General features: G+C 40.2%; 1 protein-coding gene across 2 annotated transcripts in view; it reads left to right on the top strand.

The window, feature by feature from the left end:
- Positions 1-6,452: 6,452 nt before the first annotated feature.
- Positions 6,453-19,258, top strand: part of PYGO1 (pygopus family PHD finger 1) — a 31,561-nt gene continuing 18,755 nt past the window's right edge. For both annotated transcript variants that reach the window (XR_002137397.3, XM_019732295.3), the window contains exon 1: positions 6,453-6,640. Coding sequence is in view for 1 of the 2 variants with exons in the window: in XM_019732295.3 (XP_019587854.1) it covers positions 6,592-6,640 (49 nt within the window). In the remaining variant the exon portion in view is untranslated. The remainder of the gene's footprint in view (positions 6,641-19,258) is intronic.

Genomic DNA, 19,258 nt, shown 5'->3' with positions numbered 1-19,258 from the left:
GTTTGTTGTTTTAACACCAAGATTTGTCATGTTTTTTAGGTGGTCCTGCTCTGCTGTGTTTTATTCACAAATATGCACATATCTTGCTTATTCCCACATGCTCTTAAAAATTTCTCAAGCATTCACAGTGTTGCAGTCTGCCTATGTTGGCAGTATTTACATCCTGAAAAAAATGTGCCTCTTTTCCCATTGCTGTAAGAAACAGACCAAAACAAGGCAAATATCCCACATTACTTTGTCATATTGGTTTTACCAGCTGTCACATAAGAAGTGTGTGACTCACAATGTCTTTAGAATCAAAGATCAAAGACAGGTGCCTCACTGGAATATTTAACCATGAATATTTTTAACCAGGAAAGGTACCATGGACCTTTATGGTTATGTTAAACTCAAGTCTTTGGTTATTGATTGCAAAGGGCATGTCAAGATCATATGACAATGATTAAAATGGAGAAAGCTATGAAGACCATTTGTTCCTTTCTTGACTTGCAAGCCTCCTTAATATTTTAAAAGAATTACAAATGCCCTATTAATCACTTTCTGTTATTTTTCAATAATAGTTATCCACCAGAAATATTTATAAAATAAGTCTTAGTTTGAAATAATATATATTTCAAAAGGTATTAATGTAAACTTGAATTTTGTCTGCAGTTTGGCTATAGGACTCTATTGCTTAGACTATCTTGAACATGAGTAGTTAATATATCTTTTTTTTCCAGCTTGAGAGTAGTTAATATATCTTAAATAATGGATAAAGTTATAGAATGTTAAGGCTTTGACACTGAATTCTTTGCAAGTATATAATTCATTCATTCATTCCAGACAGTAATAAGCAAAAGTCAATACAACCCTTACTCTCATGAATTTGAGAGTCTGGAGCTGAAGATGAAATTTAATCTGATATTTGCAGAAATTAATATATATTTCAAACAGAGAAGTGATGATGGAAAGGGACATGAAAAACCAGAATCTGAAGTAGACTAGATGGAGAATGAGGAGATAAATACTTGAGTCAAGAATGAAAGGTAAGATTGAGCCAATTGGACTAGGTGTAGAGAGAAGAGCATTCCTGGAACAGGAAACAGTATTTGCAAAGCACCCTAGCAGGAGAATATTGGAGGAAATTTTTAAAAGGCCAGTGAGCATACAGAGCAAGGGGAGTGGTACAGGATGAGGATGGAGAAATCAGTGGAAATCATATTGTATAAGCGTTAAAGTCTTATGTTTTTTTTTTTTTTAAAAATCCTAGTCTTAATTATAATAGCAGTGGAAAGCCATTGAGGAATTTTACGTAAAGTGATGATAGGATGAGATTTGTGTATTAAAAAGAGCACTCTGCACTCTGGAAAATAGTTTGGCAATTCCTTTCAAACTAAAAATGGATTTACCACATGACCCAGCAGTTGCATTCTTGGGCATTTATCCCAGAAAAATGAGGACTTATTTTTACACAGGAACTTGTACATGAATATTCATAATGGCTTTATTCATAATAGCCAAAAAGTGGAAACTACCCATGTAGTCGTTCAGTGGGTGAATGGTTTAACAAGTTGTGGTACATCCATACCATGGAATATTACGAAGTAGTTATTGACACACACAATAAATTAGATGAAACTCAAGGGAATTGTGTGACAAAATATCTCAAAAGGATACATACTGCATGAGTTCATTTGTGTAACCTTCATGAAATCACATAATTATAAAGATGCAGAATAGATTAGTGGCTGCCACTGATGGCTTAGAGATCAGGGAAGTGGGTAGGTGTGGCTGTAAAGGGATAACACAAGGGAGTCCTGTTACCAGGGAATCTTGTGGTGATTGTACAGTTGAGTATCTTGATATCTTGATTGTGGTCATGGTTACACAAGGTTACATGTGTGATAAAATTACAGAGAGGTACAGATGTATTCATGTGCATGTATAACTGATAAAACCTGAATAAGCTTTATGGATTGTACCAAAGTCAATTTCTTTGTTTTGATATTGTACTACAACTGGACACCATGCGAACGCTGAAGGAAGCTGGGGGAAGAATGCACAGGACTTCCCTATACATGTGTTTGCAGCTTCCTGTGATTCTGTAATTGTTTTTAAAGAGCATTTTGACTAAGGTGGATGTGGGGAAACTATTGGGTGATTATTGGATTAGTCCAGAAAAAAGAGATAAATGATCATGGTTGGATTTCGGTGGTGGCTGTGGTGATAGAGAAGAACGGACACATCTGAAAAATACATAGGTGATAAAATTTATGGACTCTGGTGATGGACGGGACATGAGAGGTTAAAGAGAAGATTTCAAAAGGTATTTTGAAGTCAAACTTTGCCCTATATTTCATAGCCTAGAAAATATACATTTAGGACAAGAGAGCAAAAAATCAGAAGGCACCATTTTATGACAGCATGTTCCAGAACCAAAGTAGCTGTTGCTGTGAGGTCACTTTGGGAGTTTTGCTTAGCTAAAGTACAAACTATCATTGTGTCAATAATCAATTTATTGCCTCTCAACCCCAATTAATCCTTTAATGCCTGCTCTGCAATAATGGTGATGGACCCTTAAAAGTTTTCCTTTGCCAGCTGGCATGATGTTATACTTTGTCTGTAGAGGGTGCTGAAGAGATATTGCAAGAGGAAGGGCTTTTCTTCCTGTTCCAGGTGCTCCTATTGGTAGGCTCCTGCAGTACACAAGGCTTCTGTGTCCAGCTCCTACAGTGCTGGCAACTTACTCAGTGCCAGGAACCTGCAATGCAGGCAGCAGCCAGGGACAGCAGCTTCCTCTGGCCCGCCCCTCAGAGTGCACAGATGTGCACCCTCCAATCAGGTAAGGATTGCAGCCTGGAGAGGGAGGAGCCTCTACTTTGGGAGCTCAATTTCAGTTTTAAGGGTAGGGTCTCCTCCTTATATCTGCTTTTCTCATATTCTTCAGCATTCTTTCTGCTTCTTACTATCCAATCCCTCCCTACTGCAATCACCTGCTGTAGTTAATTCTTTGTGTTAAATTTACCTATCCTGTTTCAATTGTGTGGGTTTTGCTTTTGGATTGAATCCTGCCTCAGACAGCTCCCAAAGTGTGCTGTTGTGATTCCCTTAAATTGGAGCTTTTGATAGTCCATCTATATTTGTCAACAAGGGGATGCTGGATGTATAGAGAATATATAGAGAGAGGTTGCTAAGCTGATCACAGTTTCAATTCGATCATGAAGGATTCAAACCAATGTTGCAAAATGTCCAAACACCTAGAATTGGGTTTGATTTTTATTTCTATTCAATTTAAAACAAATCTATGATATTCAATGTTTGAAAATAGAACTTATAGCAATATTTTTTCTGAAAAAAATGTTTACATGTTAATTTAAAACAATTTATATTAGAATCTTTATGCTTAAAAAAGCTCCACTATGCTACCTTCCACAATATGAAAGGTAAAATTTGAGATGTAAACTATTAAAAGCAAGGACTATAAAATACTTAAGAATATAAGAAAACAAGGATGCTAAGTAGATTCCAGGCCAGAGATATCTGATGATGGAAATGAGAACATCTTTTGACAGCATGCGACAATGTTGATCATCTCTCCCTTTTCTTGACTGCCCTAACACTCCTGTTTTAAATTTTTCATTCCTTCTCAATTTCCTTTATAGGCTCCTCTATCTCTATCCACACTTTAAAATGCAGTTTCCCTGGATTCTGTTCTTGGTTCTCATTTCTCATTGGTCCTGGGTGAGTTTACCCAGTCTTAGGTAATGTCTCCTTCATTTGTATCTGAAGCCTGAGCCTGTCCCCTGAGCTCCAAAGTCCTTTATGTGATCCAAGTTCTAGTCTAGCGGTCAGCTGATTTCAGCCTGTGGGCCGAATTCAGCGCACTGCCTGCTTTTATAATAAAGTTTTATTGGAACACAGCCACACCCACTTGTTTATATATTGTCTATGGTTGCTTTCCTACCACAGTGGCAAACTTGAGTAGTTGTGACAGAGAACATGTGGCCTCCAACATCTATATTTATCTGGGCTGCCACAGAATAAGTTTACTGAGCCTTGCTCTAGCCTAAGCTGTGCCTTCTACTGAGTTTTATGCATGACTCAGCATATATTTTTAAATAATGAGGTAGGCAATAGTGGGGTAACAATAGATTTACCTGCATTTCTCTGTATGAGAGGGAGTAAAGATTAGCTCTTGGAACGCATAACAAAGTCCCATAGATAAAGACTACAACAGCAAGGTGAAGGGATATTTTGTTATGAATTCTGTCATACTTGGGACATAAGGGGTTTGGGAATCTGAGATTTTAGAAAGTTCTACCTGTAATTCTGATACGTAGCAAGTAAGTAGTCAGGATTTGGAAGTCAAATTGATCTAAAAACCCATGGCCAAGTAAGATGGTCTTTTTATTCTTCATGAAACACTATAAAGAATCCAATTTGTTTCTCTTGATTTGCATATTATTTCTGAGTCTCTAGTTTTAGGGAATTGCAATAAAGAATTCAAAATCTCTTAGAATTTTTCTCAACCACTTTCCTTGCACTAAGCCTTATATAATAAAAACTCCACGTTTCCATATTGATTGATATTCTCAAAGTGCTTTCACATCTCTCAATCCTGAGGTGGAGTGTAAGATCCAGTTTGCTTTACCATACTCACTGATTGCTTATCACACTTACCAAAACCCTGTCAATCCTGTCTGCTAAGGGCCACTCCCAGCCTACTTATTCATGCATATTCATTCAACAACATTTTTTGAGCACTTGCCAGTCAGCACATTGCCAGACTAGATACAGTAGTGAACTGGATAAAATTCCTGCCTGCACAGACCTTATATTCTAGTTGGGGAGAGCTTTCTCCCAGACGTGCCTCTTAAAGAAAAATTTCCCCAGTCTGTCCTAGTCTGAATCTTGCAATGAGGATTTTTTCCTCCAAACTTATTAGGAAAAGGGTAACATTTGTCCCCTGGCCACGCCATATCCTGTCTTGTAAAGCCGATTCTGCTGCTGTGGTGCTTGTCTGCTATGTAGCTGTTAAGACTATATATTTCCATGTTGACATCTGTTCTCTGACACTGTATGTGAAGTTGACTGAGTTCTTTGGGTCTGGTCTCCAGAAGGATGAGACTCCTGTTTGTGGTTAGTTCTAAATCCTGATATGATTAATGAGTGTTTTTCAGTGATTCTGACATCAAAATAAACCCAGTGGCTCACCTGAAGACTGGAGTCTGCACCTACAGAGTCTCTTTAATAGGATAACTGGAAAACCTAACAACAGGGAGAACAGTTTCCCTGTTAAAAGTAAGCCGGAGAATGTTAGAGCTAGAAGAAACCTCAAAGATGTAGCTCCGTTGCCTTTTTAAGATCAGAAATCTTAGACTCAGAAAGGTTACCTAAGTTGCCTCAGGTCACACAGCTCAAATGATGGATGTGGAACCAGTGACCAAATCCAATGTACCAGCACACTGGGGGGGCCTCCAAAAATTTAACGTCTAAATCAGGTCCAGCCGTCTCACCGCTTGTACCCACTCTCCCTTTTTGTATTAATTCCGCATCGCTCTTTCTTAAAGAGTCAAGTTGTTAAAACTTGAAGTTGGGTCATTCCACAAACAGGTGTCCAGACCACGGACACGGAGTCTGGGAATGTGGGTGTCCACATGCCCGCCGAGAACTCTCTAGCTCCCGCTTACAAAGTTTCCTCGGATCGCACGTTTGTCTTCCAGATCCCTGGCTGCGAGGCCAAGATGCCTGCTGTGGCCTCCGACGAAGTTCCGAGATGCCACTGCCTCGCAGAAGCCGAGTCAGGGCGCGTCGGCCGCAGAGCCGGGCGTCCTCGGGCCTCGCGGGTGGCGGGGAGCGCAGGGCGCGGGGCTGGGCGGGGCGGCCCCTCGGCGCGCGCTGCCCGCCTCCGTAGCGAGGGCCGCGGGCCCGCGAGCCCCGGCGCGGAGCGAGAGGCGCGCGCGGGCCGTGGGGGCTGGGCCGAGGCGGAGCGCGAGGCGGCGGCGGCGGGAGGCGCGGCGGGACCAGGCAGCGGCCCCCGCCCCCCGAAGTCCGTCCCCGCGCGGGGCTGGGAAGCTCAGGGCGGGGAAGCCGCGGGGCCGCGCCACGTCCCTCGCCCGCCCCAGAGCGGGTTTTGCAGGCGGCTCCACGCTGGGGGCTTTTGTGTCTGCGACTCGGGAGCGGCGAGAGCGCAGACCTCCTCCTCAGAGGGCGCTGTGAGTGCGCCGCCAGGGCCCGACCGCCCGCTCCTGCCTCCCCTGTCAGCGGCTCCTCAGGCGGCGGCGGCGAAGAAGAAGGAGTGGGAGGAGGCGGCGGCGCACTCATCCTCGGCACATGCCGGCCCCGGGCGGGGGGCCGCCCCCAGGCCGCGCTCCCCGCTGCCGCGGCTGAGCCCGGCCAGCCCCCGCACGCCGCCCGGCCGCCCCGAGGCCTCGTCCTCCTCCCAAACTTTGCAAAGTCGGCCCGCGTCCCCGCCGCCCTCGGCCGCGCCTCGGCTCGGAGGCTCGCCTCGCAGCCGCAGCGGCCCCGCGAGGAGGAGGAGGAGCCGCTGCCGCCGCATCAAAGAGACCGAATTCCCGCGGCCTGGGGGGGAGTCATGCTTTGCGGTCTGTAATGTCAGCAGAACAGGAGAAGGATCCCATTTCGCTGAAGAGAGTTCGAGGTAACCGAGAAGGGCGCCGGATTGAGGGGGTCGGGGGAGTGGGGTGCGCGGGGACCGCGTGCCGGGCTGGTGGGAGGCCACCGGGCTCTGTCCGGGCCTAACTCCGCGCAGCCCGCGTCCCGCCCGCGCCTCGGGGCCGACGCTGCGGTCGGAGGCGCGCGTCCCTCTGGCCCCCTAGACACCCGCGGAGCCCTCGCCTCCCCGACTTTGTGCTAGGAGGCAGTTGAAGCCGCACTCAGCATCCCTTCATCCCCCTTTCCTCCCACCTACCTCATTCGCAAGACAGCACAATAGGCACCTCAAAGGGTGAAAAAGAAACACCCCCTTGCAGAGACCACGAACGATGCCCACCTCCCAAAAAAGTAAGTTAGACTGCACGAGACTTGAGGTTCTTGAAGAAGGTGTACGGGCCTTTGCGTCTCCCCCAGCCCCCTTTACCACCCTCCAAAAAGCAACAAATATACAGCTTGTTTTCCTTAGGCTTAAGAGGAGAAACTGTAAATTCAAAAGGCATTTTCTCTATTGGCTTATGAATAAGAATCACATCACCCCAAATCAGTTTTGTATATGATTGGTTTGCTTCTTCTTGCACACTAGTTAGGAATATTTCCTGCTGCCTTTATTATCTAAGAAAAATCAGAGGGAACAATGTACCAGACAAAAGATAATGCATGTAAGTTGACAGACCCCAAGTGCCGTCTGGAAATTTGGGGGATATACCTTCCAGCTCTAATTTCCAGCTCTTACTAGGGTTAAGGATGAAAATCTCAAAATTGATGTAATATTGTTTGTTCGTTAAGCAAGTATTTATTGAACATCTACTGTGTGCTAAGCACAGTTCTTGGCACTGGGATACAACAGTAAACAAAGCAAAATGACAGTCCACCCAGAAGGAGTTCACAGTCTTGTGGGGTAAACAAAGATAAAGAAAAGGTATGGAATATCAATGGTAAGTGCTATGTAGAAAAACAAAGCAGGAGGGAAAGCGGTTAGGAAATATGTATGGGGGGGAGATGGCAATTTTAAATATGTAAGAGAGCTCACTTGGAATATGATGTTTGAGCAAAGATCCAAAGGAAATGATAGAGCAGAGCCATATTGATATGTGTGGAAAGAGCAATCTTGGCAAAAGGAATAGCAAGTGCAAAGGCCCTAGTTCTGAAATTTGCCTAGTAGATTCAAGCAACAGCAAAGAAGCTGCTGTAACTGGTGCCTGATGAACATAGGGAGAGTAATATGAGCTGAGCTAAAGGATAGGGTGATTGTGTATTGGGGGCCTGTGTGCTGTTTGAAAAACTTAGGCTTTTACTCAGATAGGGACTCGGCATTTTGAGCAGAGAGTGACTGATCTGACTTACGTTTTTAACAGGGTTCTCTGGCTGCTGTGTGGAAAATAGAGTGTAGAGAACAAGGGTAGAAGCAGGGAGGCTAGTTTGGAGGCTATTACAATAATCCTTTCATTCAAACAGGATAAAGTGCTTTTTAAATCAATAAGTAGTAAGGTAAATTTCAATTGACTTAAGCTGATGTGAAGATCAAGGACCATAGTCATTCATCTATGTTTTTGTTCCGTGTAACCAGAGACTAAACATATGGAATTAGCTTGTGACACAGTAACAATGTGGTACCCAAAAAACATCCACTCAAATATTTAAATGGAGATTGATTTTCCTAACCATTTAAGCAAACACATAATTTAAAGCAGAATATTGTTTTTAAAGGCTTAATATCAGCACAATCTTTCAATTGGTGAAGGTTTTCTATTTCAACTTTCTTTTCTGTTTGTGGTTATGAGTTGCCAAAGCCTTTAAGAAAACACCTTTCTGAGATGCAGTTATTCCTCTGATATTTTTGCCATATTTTACCTATTATGATAAATTACTTTGAAGGAAAGTAATTGAAGGAAAAGGAAGAGGAAGAGAACTATCATGTTTATATCTTTGAACTCAATTATCAGTCTTAATCAAATGTAATTGTAAATAAAATAGATGTATATTTTATTGTGGGTCAAGAGCACAGATCTATCTTCATTTTGTTCCAACTGCTGCTTTTAAGTTTGATGCCTTAACTGTTGGGAGTTGGTGCAGATGTCTGCTCAAGAATATTGTGAGTTAAGTACCCAATAATCTGTCTTTTAAGAATAAAAAGAATAAAAGACAAAGCACTTTTTAAAAATAAAATGTCAATAGGAGGGGTTTTTATAATAAGTCATTTTGTAATAATTACAACATTAATTTTTAAAAACATTTTCGATTATTTTATAATCCATTAAAGGTACCAGAGTATCTACATGAGGTCTTCTGAAGCACAATTCTGCTGAACTTCAGTGCCCTGGAACTTTTTGTTATAATCTATCATCTGATTATATTCAGGGTATGGTGTTTACAGAGCATAAACTTTTCAGCAGTGCTTCTCAAACTGTTTCCCATTCATTGATGTATACAGACAGACTTTTTAATGGTTATGTGTTTATTTCATGTGTATTATAAAAATGTAAGTCAACAAACTTCCTGATTAGGATAAGGCTAAGATATACAAGTATATATTCAATTTAAAGAGATTATTAAGAAAATAGTATTATAGGTGTAACTCAGATATGGCAAAATCATGATGTGAATAACTAAGGACTTTAGTATACTCTGTAGACCAAAAGCATCATAATTCTCTGGGATGCTTATTAAAAAGGCACATTCCTGGACCCACAGAATAAGGATCTAGGTGATTTTTCTCCATCTTTGACGAGATCCCCAGGTGTTCCTCATGCACAATAAAGTTTGAGAACTGCCACTGGTGGAACTACTAGATTGGAAATGTGAGTGGACCAGAAGAAGCTGATTGGTGGTCTTCCAAACTTATCCTGATACTTTAATATTAGATTTAGAATTGCTATTTAATGGCAAAGTATCTTACTCGCATTTTCTACCAGTTCTTACCACTCCCAGACTCTCAGCCCTTGATTGTAAGACAGGTCCATGAGAATAGGTACAATATCTTTAGCATCTTTCTATATCTCCTCTAATTACCTTGCCCCCAGTAAATACCAAGTGAATGAATGAGTGACTATATGAAATAACTCATTCACATCTTTATGCTGCTTTCCGATTGTCCATACTACTTTTACTTGCCCTTTTCTCTTAAGAGTGTTGTCTGTCATACTTATTTAAACCAACACTCCCATTCACCAGTGTTCCTAGAACTCTTAGGTATTGGTCTGATGACAATATTCATTTGACTATTCAACAAATATTTATTGAGCATAGTGCCAGACAGTGGGCATATATTGATTAAGAAGATATAACACCTGTCTTTAAAAAAGTTTTAGTATAGTCCAGGATACTGACAAACTAGCACACATTTACAAACAGCATGGTAAGTGCTGTGACCATCTATAGGAAATAAAGGTACATATAACCTGTCTTTACGGGAATCATGGAAGACCTGCTGGAGAAGAGTTCTAAAAAGCAGTGGGTGTTCTTTTGTGTAAAATGATGTTGAAGGAACAACAAGGAGGATGAGGGAGAAAAAGGTCTAAGAAGTAAGTGGTGATTTTGAAGAGGCACTTTTGAGAGAAAACCACATTTCAAAGTTGTGAAGTTAGTGGTACAGATACAATTTAAAAGAAGCTTGGTGGTAGAAAGACATAGCCAATAGCTTTAAAGATAGGGTCAAGAGAAAGTTTGTATGGGTGTCTTTTTATTTATTTTTTGTCCTTTGAAAAGACAAGGTATTTGTAGAGGGAGTGGGGAGAAACTGAAAAGGCAACAAAGAATAATTCCTTAATAAAGCATTCAATGCCTGTCTTTTAATATCTACCATGTGCTGGGCATTCACTGTTCTGGAATCTGGGGATGAGATAGATAAGGCTCCTATTGTAAATCAGGTCTCTGCAGATAAGAAAAAGGGAATTTCATCAAGGATGCAAATGAAAACTTAGTCTTGAAAGAGAGAGAGGGAGGGAGAGGGAGAGGAAGAGAGAGAGAGAGAGAGAGAGAGAAAGAGAGGGAGAGAGAGAGAGAGAGAGAGAGAGAGAGAGAGAGAAAAGAGGGGAAAAAACAAATCTAGAGATGAAGAAGGAAGTTGAGACATTCATTTCAGATTAAATTCTTTTAACCAGAGTTAGAAATGACACTGGAGAGGTAAGGCTGTATTAGAATGAGATAATAACACAGAAATGTCATAAAAGTGCTAAAAGTAGACTTTACTAAAAAACAGACCATCCTTCACTTTTTTCTCTGTATCTCTTAGTCTGTTTCTGTTTCATTTGCTTGTTGATTCTGTTCTTTAGATTGCACATATAATTTGTCTTTCTCAGTCTGATTATTTCACTTAGCATTATATTCTCTAGGTCCATCCATGTTGCAAATGGTAAGATTCCATTCTTTTTTATAGCAGAGTAATGCTCCATTGTATAAATGTTCCTGCTTTACACGATGTCAGAGGTGCAGTAGACTCGGGGGCGGGGGGATTATCACTTTGTGAGGGGTGTAAATGTCTTTATTATGTTGTTTTCTAAACCTGAAACTGCTATAAAAAATAAGTTAAAATATATTCGGATATAGACCATCCTGATCAGATAGGTGTGTGGAGAATTTGGATTAAGATTGAAGAGGAAAAGATTGAAAGGACAACAACTTGACTTGGAAAAAAGTCCTGGAAGTACACACTGTTCCCCAATAAAGTCCTGTACCCCTTCCCCAATTAAAAAAAAAAAAAAGATTGAAGAGGAAGCATAATTTATGTGGTCACAGAATCAAGGGGAAGAGTCAGTGAAAGTAAAGTTTGTTTGGTTTTTGTTGTTTTTTTAAATGGTACACGTAAGGGGTAGGCAGATTATCAGGAAAGTGAGTTTGGTTTTTGACTCAGTGAATATTCCCCTGGGATGTTGCAGTGTACACAGTGGGTATAATGGTTTGGAACTGCAGCAGGTAGTCTGAGCCAAAAATAAAGATCTGGAAGATATCAGTAAACAGGTGACTACTAATTGATGTCTTGGGAATAGATGAGCTCATCCAAGAGAAAGTGAAAAGTGAGAAGAGAAAAGCACTGGAAAAAGCAACTTGGGTAACACTAATATTTTGGAGACAAAAGGAAAAAGAGAACCCTGAGACGGAGAATGTGAAGGAGTAGCCAGAAAGTTAGAGGAGAAAAATCATAAAATAATGGTGTCACAGATACAAAAAAGGAGTAGATTTATGAGGGGGAAATTAATGAATTTTGTTTTTAACATGCTGAATGAAAGGTATCTATGTGAGATGTCCATCCTGTTCTTTCTCCCATAATCCTTATAGTGGTGTGAACATCATTTATCTGGTAACCGAAACCCATCCCCCACTCCTCCGCTGTCCCAAAGCTCTAGAATATCTGTCTCCTTAATATGTTTTGAACTTATCATTACCTCGACCTTTCCACCACCATCTCCTTAGTCTCCTTAGTTCAGATTTTACGTGTCTCTTTTTCACAATAGCTCTCACTGGTTTCCTGGCCTCCCTCTTAATCCCTTTTGTCCCTCTTAATCCCTTTTCCACATTACTGCTGCTGGTGACAAATAACTACCAACTACTGAGTACTTACCAAACAGTTTGCTAAGTGGTTTAAATGGATCATCTTGTTTAATCCTCTCAATAACCCAGTGAGTTAGGTGTTATTATCATTCTATGTTTACAGTTGAAGAATTGATGCTCAGAGAGGTTAAGTAATATGTGGTAAAGTAACACATTAAAATTTATCCAGCTACTAAGTGGCAAAGCTAGAACTTAAATTCTGGGGCCCAAAGTCTTAGTCACTATGTTCCATTGCCCCACAAACACAATTCATGACAGTCATGTTGATCTTTTTTGTAAAATTCTTCAGTGGTTCCCCATTGCCTTTAGGATAAAAATCCAACCTTCTCGTATTAGCCCTTTTTAAAATTTGGCTCAGGCCTATCACTTAGTCCTGCATCTTTCACGTTCCATGAAATGTTCTCACTTGTCTCTTGTGCTCCAGTTCTGAAATATTCTCATTTCCTCTCTAGACATGGTCATGGTCTCGCTTGCCTTTAAACCTTTCTTTGCACATTCTGTTACCTTCTGCTAGGAATGCCCTCTTTTTTCCCCATCTTTGGTAAAATACTGAATCAAAGAATCAGCGCAGTTGAAACCTCCTGGGATGTCTTCCCTCAGGATTAGATGGGAGTTCCCTCTACATCTTCTCCTCATCTTTATCATAATATTTATCATGTTAAATTTAAGAGTTTCAAAAAAAAAAGGAAAAAATTGTTTCTTGTAGATTATGGGATGCTTACAGGCAGAAATTACAGTATTACCTTGGTTTTCGAACGTCTCTGTTGACGAACATTTTGGTTTACAAACGCCGTAAGTTTTATGAATCTATGGTATCATTAGATAGTAAAATTCATGCTAAATTGCTGTTTTAGGGGTTGATTTTAAAGGTCTGGAGCGGATTAATCCATTTTACATTACTTTCTATGGGGAAACCGTACCTCGGTTTTCGAACGTTTCAGAACTCAAATGGTCTTCCGGAACAGATTACGTTAGAAAACCGAGGTACCATTGTATTACTTTTATTTCTGTACTTACAGAGGCTAAACAAGTGTTTCTGAAATCTAATTTGATGAATGTTAACAAAGAGATTTCAGTAGCTTCAGGTAATGTAGTCCTCCTAGTTTGCTCTTTCCAGAGCTGTGGAAGAGTTACCTTTTAGGAAGATCATACAGTTCTCTCTTTTAACACTTATTCCAGGCAACCCAGAGTCTCAGTCATCTTTACTTTCAAGGTTAGCTGTAAGCTATGGTCAGGTCTCCTTCCCTGTTCCCAGTCTCTAGAGACATGCTAATAGCAATGTTGAGAAAGGTACAGTAGTACCTCAGTTTTCAAATGTCTCCGTTGACGAACATTTCGGTTTACGAATGCTGTAAACCCGGAAGTAAATGCTTCGGTTTTCAAACACGCCTCGGAAGTTGAACATGTCACGCAGCTTCCACGGAGTGCAAGATCCTGAGGCCTAGCTGTTGGCTATTGAGTCCTGAGCACCCGTGCAACAAAGAGGTGATATTTGGGCTTATTTCGTGACTGTGTGCAATCAATCTGCTCAACTCATCTCATCTCAGGAGCACTCTTGCAACCAATTTGTTTTGTGGCTGTGTGCAATCAATCTGTGTTCATGTCATCTCAGGAGCCCTCTGCCAATCACCCCTTGCTGTGAGAAATGGATAAAAGCTGCAAAGCCAAGAGAGTCATTAACAGAACAACAGTAGAGGTGAAGAAGGAAATTATTTCCAAACATGAAAGTCGTGTCCTTGTATGTGATCTGGCAACACAGTTTGGTATTGCCAAATCTACAATTTGTACCATCTTAAAAAATAAAGAAGCCATTAAAGGAGCCAATGTTGCAAGAGGTGTTAAAACATAAGACAAAGAACACAGACAATTGAAGAAGTGGAAAAATTGCTTTTCATATGGGTAAATGAAAAACAGTTGGCTGGTGACAGCATTTCTGAGAGCATAATTTGTGAAAAAGCTTTACATTTGCAAGCTGACCTCATCAAAAACACCCCTGGAACAAGCGCTGAGAGTGATATTTTCAAGGCAAGTAGAGGGTGATTTGAAAAATTTAAGAGAAGTGGCATACACAATGTGGTGAGACATGGTAAAGCTGCCAGTGCCAACAAAGAAAACGCTGACCAATTTGTTTTGGAATTTAAAGATTATGTAGAGGCAGAGGGTTTCCTTCCCCAACAAGTTTTCAACTATGGTGAGACAGGCCTCTTTTGGGAAGAAAATGCCAAAGAGGACCTACCTAACAAAGGAGGAGAAATCATTGCCAGGACACAAGCCCAGGAAAGACAGGCAAACCCTTTTATTTTGTGGGAATGCAAATGGGGATTTTAAGTTGAAGCCTTTGCTAGTCCACCATTCTGAGAACCCCAGGGTATTTAAGAAAAACAATGTCATAAAAAGCAAATTGCATGTGATGTGGAGAGCAAACAGCAAAGCTTGGGTAACCAGGCAGTTTTTTATTGAGTGGGTTCATGAAGTGTTCAGGCCAAGTGTAAAAAAATACCTCCAAGACAAAAATCTTCCAGTGAAGTGCCTGCTTGTTATACATAGTACTCCAGCTCACCCCCTAGGCTTGGAGGACGAGTTGGTGGAAGAGTTCAGTTTTATCAGCATAAAATTTTTGCGCCCCAATACGACTCCTCTCATCCAGCCCATGGACCAGCAGGTCATACCTAATATTAAGAAGCTTTACACCAAAGCACTGTTCCAAAGGTGCTTTGAGGTGACCTCAGACACAGAGCTAACCTTCGAAGAGTTCTGGAAGAATCATTTCAATACCCTACATTGCATACATCTCATAGACAAAGCATGGAGGGATGTGTCTCACAGAACAGTGAAGTCAGCATGGAAGAATTGTGGCCAGAAGCTGTCCCTGAACGTGTATTTGAGGACGTTGAAGAGGATGCTCCTATTGTTGAGGATATTGTGTGTCTGGGAAAGTCCATGGGCTTGGAAGTGAGTAGTGATGATGTGGAGGAGTTAGTGGACCACAGGACTGAACTCACCACAGAAGAACTTCAGAACATTCTGACAGCAGCAACAGGAGGCAACTGAGGAACTGTCTTCAGAGGAGGAGGGAACAGAAAGTGTTTCTACTGCACTGATCAAAGAAATGTGTGCAAAAAGGGTTGAAGTGCAAATTTTTGTTGAAAACTATCACCCTGATAAAGCTGCTGTAAGTCATGCCACTAACATTTTCAATGATAATTTTGTCTCACTTTAGACAAATTTTAAAACATTGGAAAAAGCGTGTCAATTGAAATATTTTTAGTGAGGAAAAGATCCAGTGAGTCTAAACCAGGTGTCAGTGGTGTAAAAAAATCAAGGGAAGGAATGGCAGGAGAGGAGTTACCTACAGTGATTCTGGAAGAGGGCTACAGAACACCTGAACAACACTTACCTATTGCAATTATGGAAGAGGACCACAGAACACCTGAAGAACAGTCATCTATTGTGATTATTGAAGGGGACCCCCCCCCCAATCCAAACCATGACTATCGTCATTGCAGGTAAGAAAAAATTGCATTTCTATTTTTATCATCTACAGTACTGTTTTTACATTGTGTTTATTTATTATTGCTTTTACAGTAAAGTATATTGTGTTTATTGCTTTCATTGTGTATCATTTTATGGATCTATGGTATCATTAGATAGTAAAATTCATGCTAAATTGCTGTTTTAGGGGTTGATTTTAAAGGCCTGGAACGGATTAATCCATTTTGCATTGCTTTCTATGGGAAACCGTGCCTCGATTTTTGAACGTTTCAGAACTCGAACAGTCTTCCGGAAAGGATTACGTTAGAAAACCGAGGTACCACTGTAGTGCATTTTGACTCTGGAGCAGGATTGCCAGGGTTCTTATCCCAGCTATGCTATTTACTAGCTGTGCTGTCTTTGACCAGGTACTGTTTCCTGTGCATCAGTTTCCTCAGCTGCAAAATGAAAATAATACCTTATGGAGCTGTTTGAAGGATTAAATGGGTTAATACGTATATATAAAGCATTGAAAACAGCATCTGGTACATTGTAAGTTATTTGTAAGTGTTCATTTTAAAATCAGAAATAGAAAGTCTAAAATATACATTCCAAAATATAAGTAATGTGATCAACATTCACTTTTAGATATATTGAATCAGTTCATCAATAAGTAAATGACCTACAGCATATTCTTTCTTATTTTGACTGGGAGTGGGTATGGAGTGAAAAGCAATGAAGGTTCTCTCCCTCTAGGGAGAAAACAATGAACAAAACAAATATTGTAAAAGCAGAAACTTCTTAGATTTCACAGTTTTGCTGAGAAAGATAAATACAAGCTGTTTATTATATGATTTTTTGTGAATGTTTGCAGCTTTGTTCTCCATAATTTCTGAAGTTTTTTGTTTAAAAAGCTGGCTGACTTTGTTAATAAAATAAGTTTATTATTAGAGGTATTATTATATGGAGTTAGCTTCATCCATAGATACCATCCACTCACTCTCCTAAGCTTTACCTTTCGTAAGCTCAAACCTTAAACCTCATGCACCTCAGTGATACAAAGATCACTAATTTAGGGAGACAGCTGGCACAGGAATCGCATATATTTGAAACCTTAAATACCTGATGTTGAGTGCTTTCTGAATTTAATATTTATTACATGCTCAGATTGATCTATGTGCCTGGTATCACATAGTGGACACTTTTCTTCCCTGCATTCTAAAAGAAAATAATGGCACTTTCATTTAAATCATGTAAGGCCATTTTGCCAAATGCTTGATGGAATTCATATAATACTAAACGTATTCACATTTTAATTCGTATTTTCATTCCATGGTAGAGACCAGCATTATAGAAGTATGTGTTTCAGGTGAAGACAGTGCTCTTAGCTAAGATGTTCACATCCATAGTAAATGATAGAATAAACTCACAGTATATCCCAGACTTTTCTGCTGTTGTGAAAAACTGATATTTGAGTGTCCATTGAGTGTTGACACTGCTGGATATTATTAGATATTTTAATCGGATGTTAAATTCTATAGAAACCTAAGTGAAGTGGACTTAAATGGTATAGTTTTGTCTAAAGGAAAGCAAACTGAAAACTAGTATTTGAGCACCCACTGTGTGCCAGGCAATGTGTTAGTGTCTTAGTCCACCCAGGCTGTTATGATAGAATACCATAGACTGGATGGCTTATAAACAACAAATTTTATTTCTCACAATTCTGGAGGCTAGGAAGTCCAAGTACAAGGTACCAGCAGATTCAGTGTCTGGTGAGGACCCTCTTCATGGTTCATAGACAGATAGACAGCAGCCTTCTTGCTGTGTCCTAACATGGACAAGGGGTGAGGGAGCTCTCCCATGTTTGTTTTGTAAGGACACTAATCCCATTCATGAGGACTCTGCCTTTATGACCTAATCACTTCCCAAAGGCCCCACATCTTAATACCATCACCTTAGGGGTTACGATTTCAATATATGAATTTGGGGGAGACACAAACCTGGTTTGTGTCATTTAATCAGCATAGGATATATACTTAAACCAATGCATACATGTAGTAGAATATCTACTTATTTGGAATAATGATGAAGCAAGTTTGTTTAAAGGAAAATATTAATTATAAAATAGTTTAAAATAATGCAATCACAGTACTTATGAGAACAGTATCAAAAACCAAAGCATTATTATAAATAAAGTAAGGTTAAAAATGAAAATTAAAATATATAAAAGGCACGCTGCTATCTAGTGTACAGATTAATGTACTCCCTTGTAAGGACTTGGGGCCAAAATAGATTGATCTTTAACAAAAGGAATAAAGGTTATAATTAGACCTGAAAAAATAATAAAAGGCCTAAAGTAAATAATCCACACCTTATAAAAATAAAAAATATTTACAAGTAGGAAAAAATAATTTTATACTTATAAATGGATTTCATGTAAAAAAGTCTTTAATTTGTGGAATCTTTAGATGGGAAAAAAATGTTTCCTTTAATAGATTGGACTCTTCTATAAGACTGTGAGGAGAGATAACAACTTCAGCTTCCAGTTCTGGATAAAGGTTAAAGAGTGAAAAGAGAAATATAATTTTGCTTAATTGAGATTGATTGACATAATGCAGGGTGATAATATATAGATAGATAAAATTCCTTTGCTTTTGTAAGATGAAAGAGGCTTGTTGTTCCATTCTTGACATCATCCATTCCCACTTCTGTTTCCCTTGTGCATTCAGAGGGCACTAGGCAGGTAGAAGTGAAGAGATGACATGAAGAAATTCAACTATTAACAAATAAAAGGATCAGAGTGACCAGTGTTACAATAAGCTTTGGCAATCCCCCTTTTTTTGGTTCTGTACCCCACAACTGTATTTCTGTCTGAGTAGTCATTATTTACCTTGCAAAGTTAGCAGCAGGTATATAGAGCAGGTAGAAGCTTTGGTACCAGAAGTTATTAAGGTAACCTAAACTAGCTCTATAACCACTACTTTCCCCTCCCCTGGATTCTGACCTTTCACTTCATTTTTAAAGAGTGAGAGTCATAGAAATTCTTGGTAGTCTGCCTGCTGCTGAGCGGATCCTCAGGATAGCAAAAATAATGAATCCGTAGGAAATGATCACAATCAAGAAGGTGGCCATGGCAGTGACTCCAGAGGAGGTTAAGAGCAGCAACTCATTCATGGAGGTATCAGAACATGACAGCCTTTGGAGTGAGGAAATATCATAGAAGAAGTAGCTGACAGAAAGAAAGAAAGAAATTCTTGGTAGTTTATATTCGAATTAGCCCTGATGAACATTAATCTGATCTAATATTACTGATTACTTCTTGGAGAGGAACCACCACTATCACAGATAGCTGCAGGAAGGACTAGGTAAGGCCAGGAGTCAGAGCCATTGGAAGTGTTATACAGCCGGTCCTTGACTTAATGATGGTTTGACTTTTGAAAATTTACGACGGTGTCAAAGTGATGTGCATGTAGTAGAGACCATTCTTTGAATTTTGAATTTTGATCTTTTCCTGGGCTGTCAATAGGTGGTAAGGTTCTCATGATTCTGGTAGTGGCAGTGAGCCACAGCTCCCAGGCAGCCACAT

Source organism: Rhinolophus sinicus, chromosome 3 (assembly GCF_057876585.1).
Source record: "Rhinolophus sinicus isolate RSI-liver-muscle chromosome 3, RSI-T2T, whole genome shotgun sequence".
Lineage (NCBI taxonomy): Eukaryota > Metazoa > Chordata > Mammalia > Chiroptera > Rhinolophidae > Rhinolophus > Rhinolophus sinicus.
This window is presented reverse-complemented; position numbering and strand designations above follow the sequence as displayed.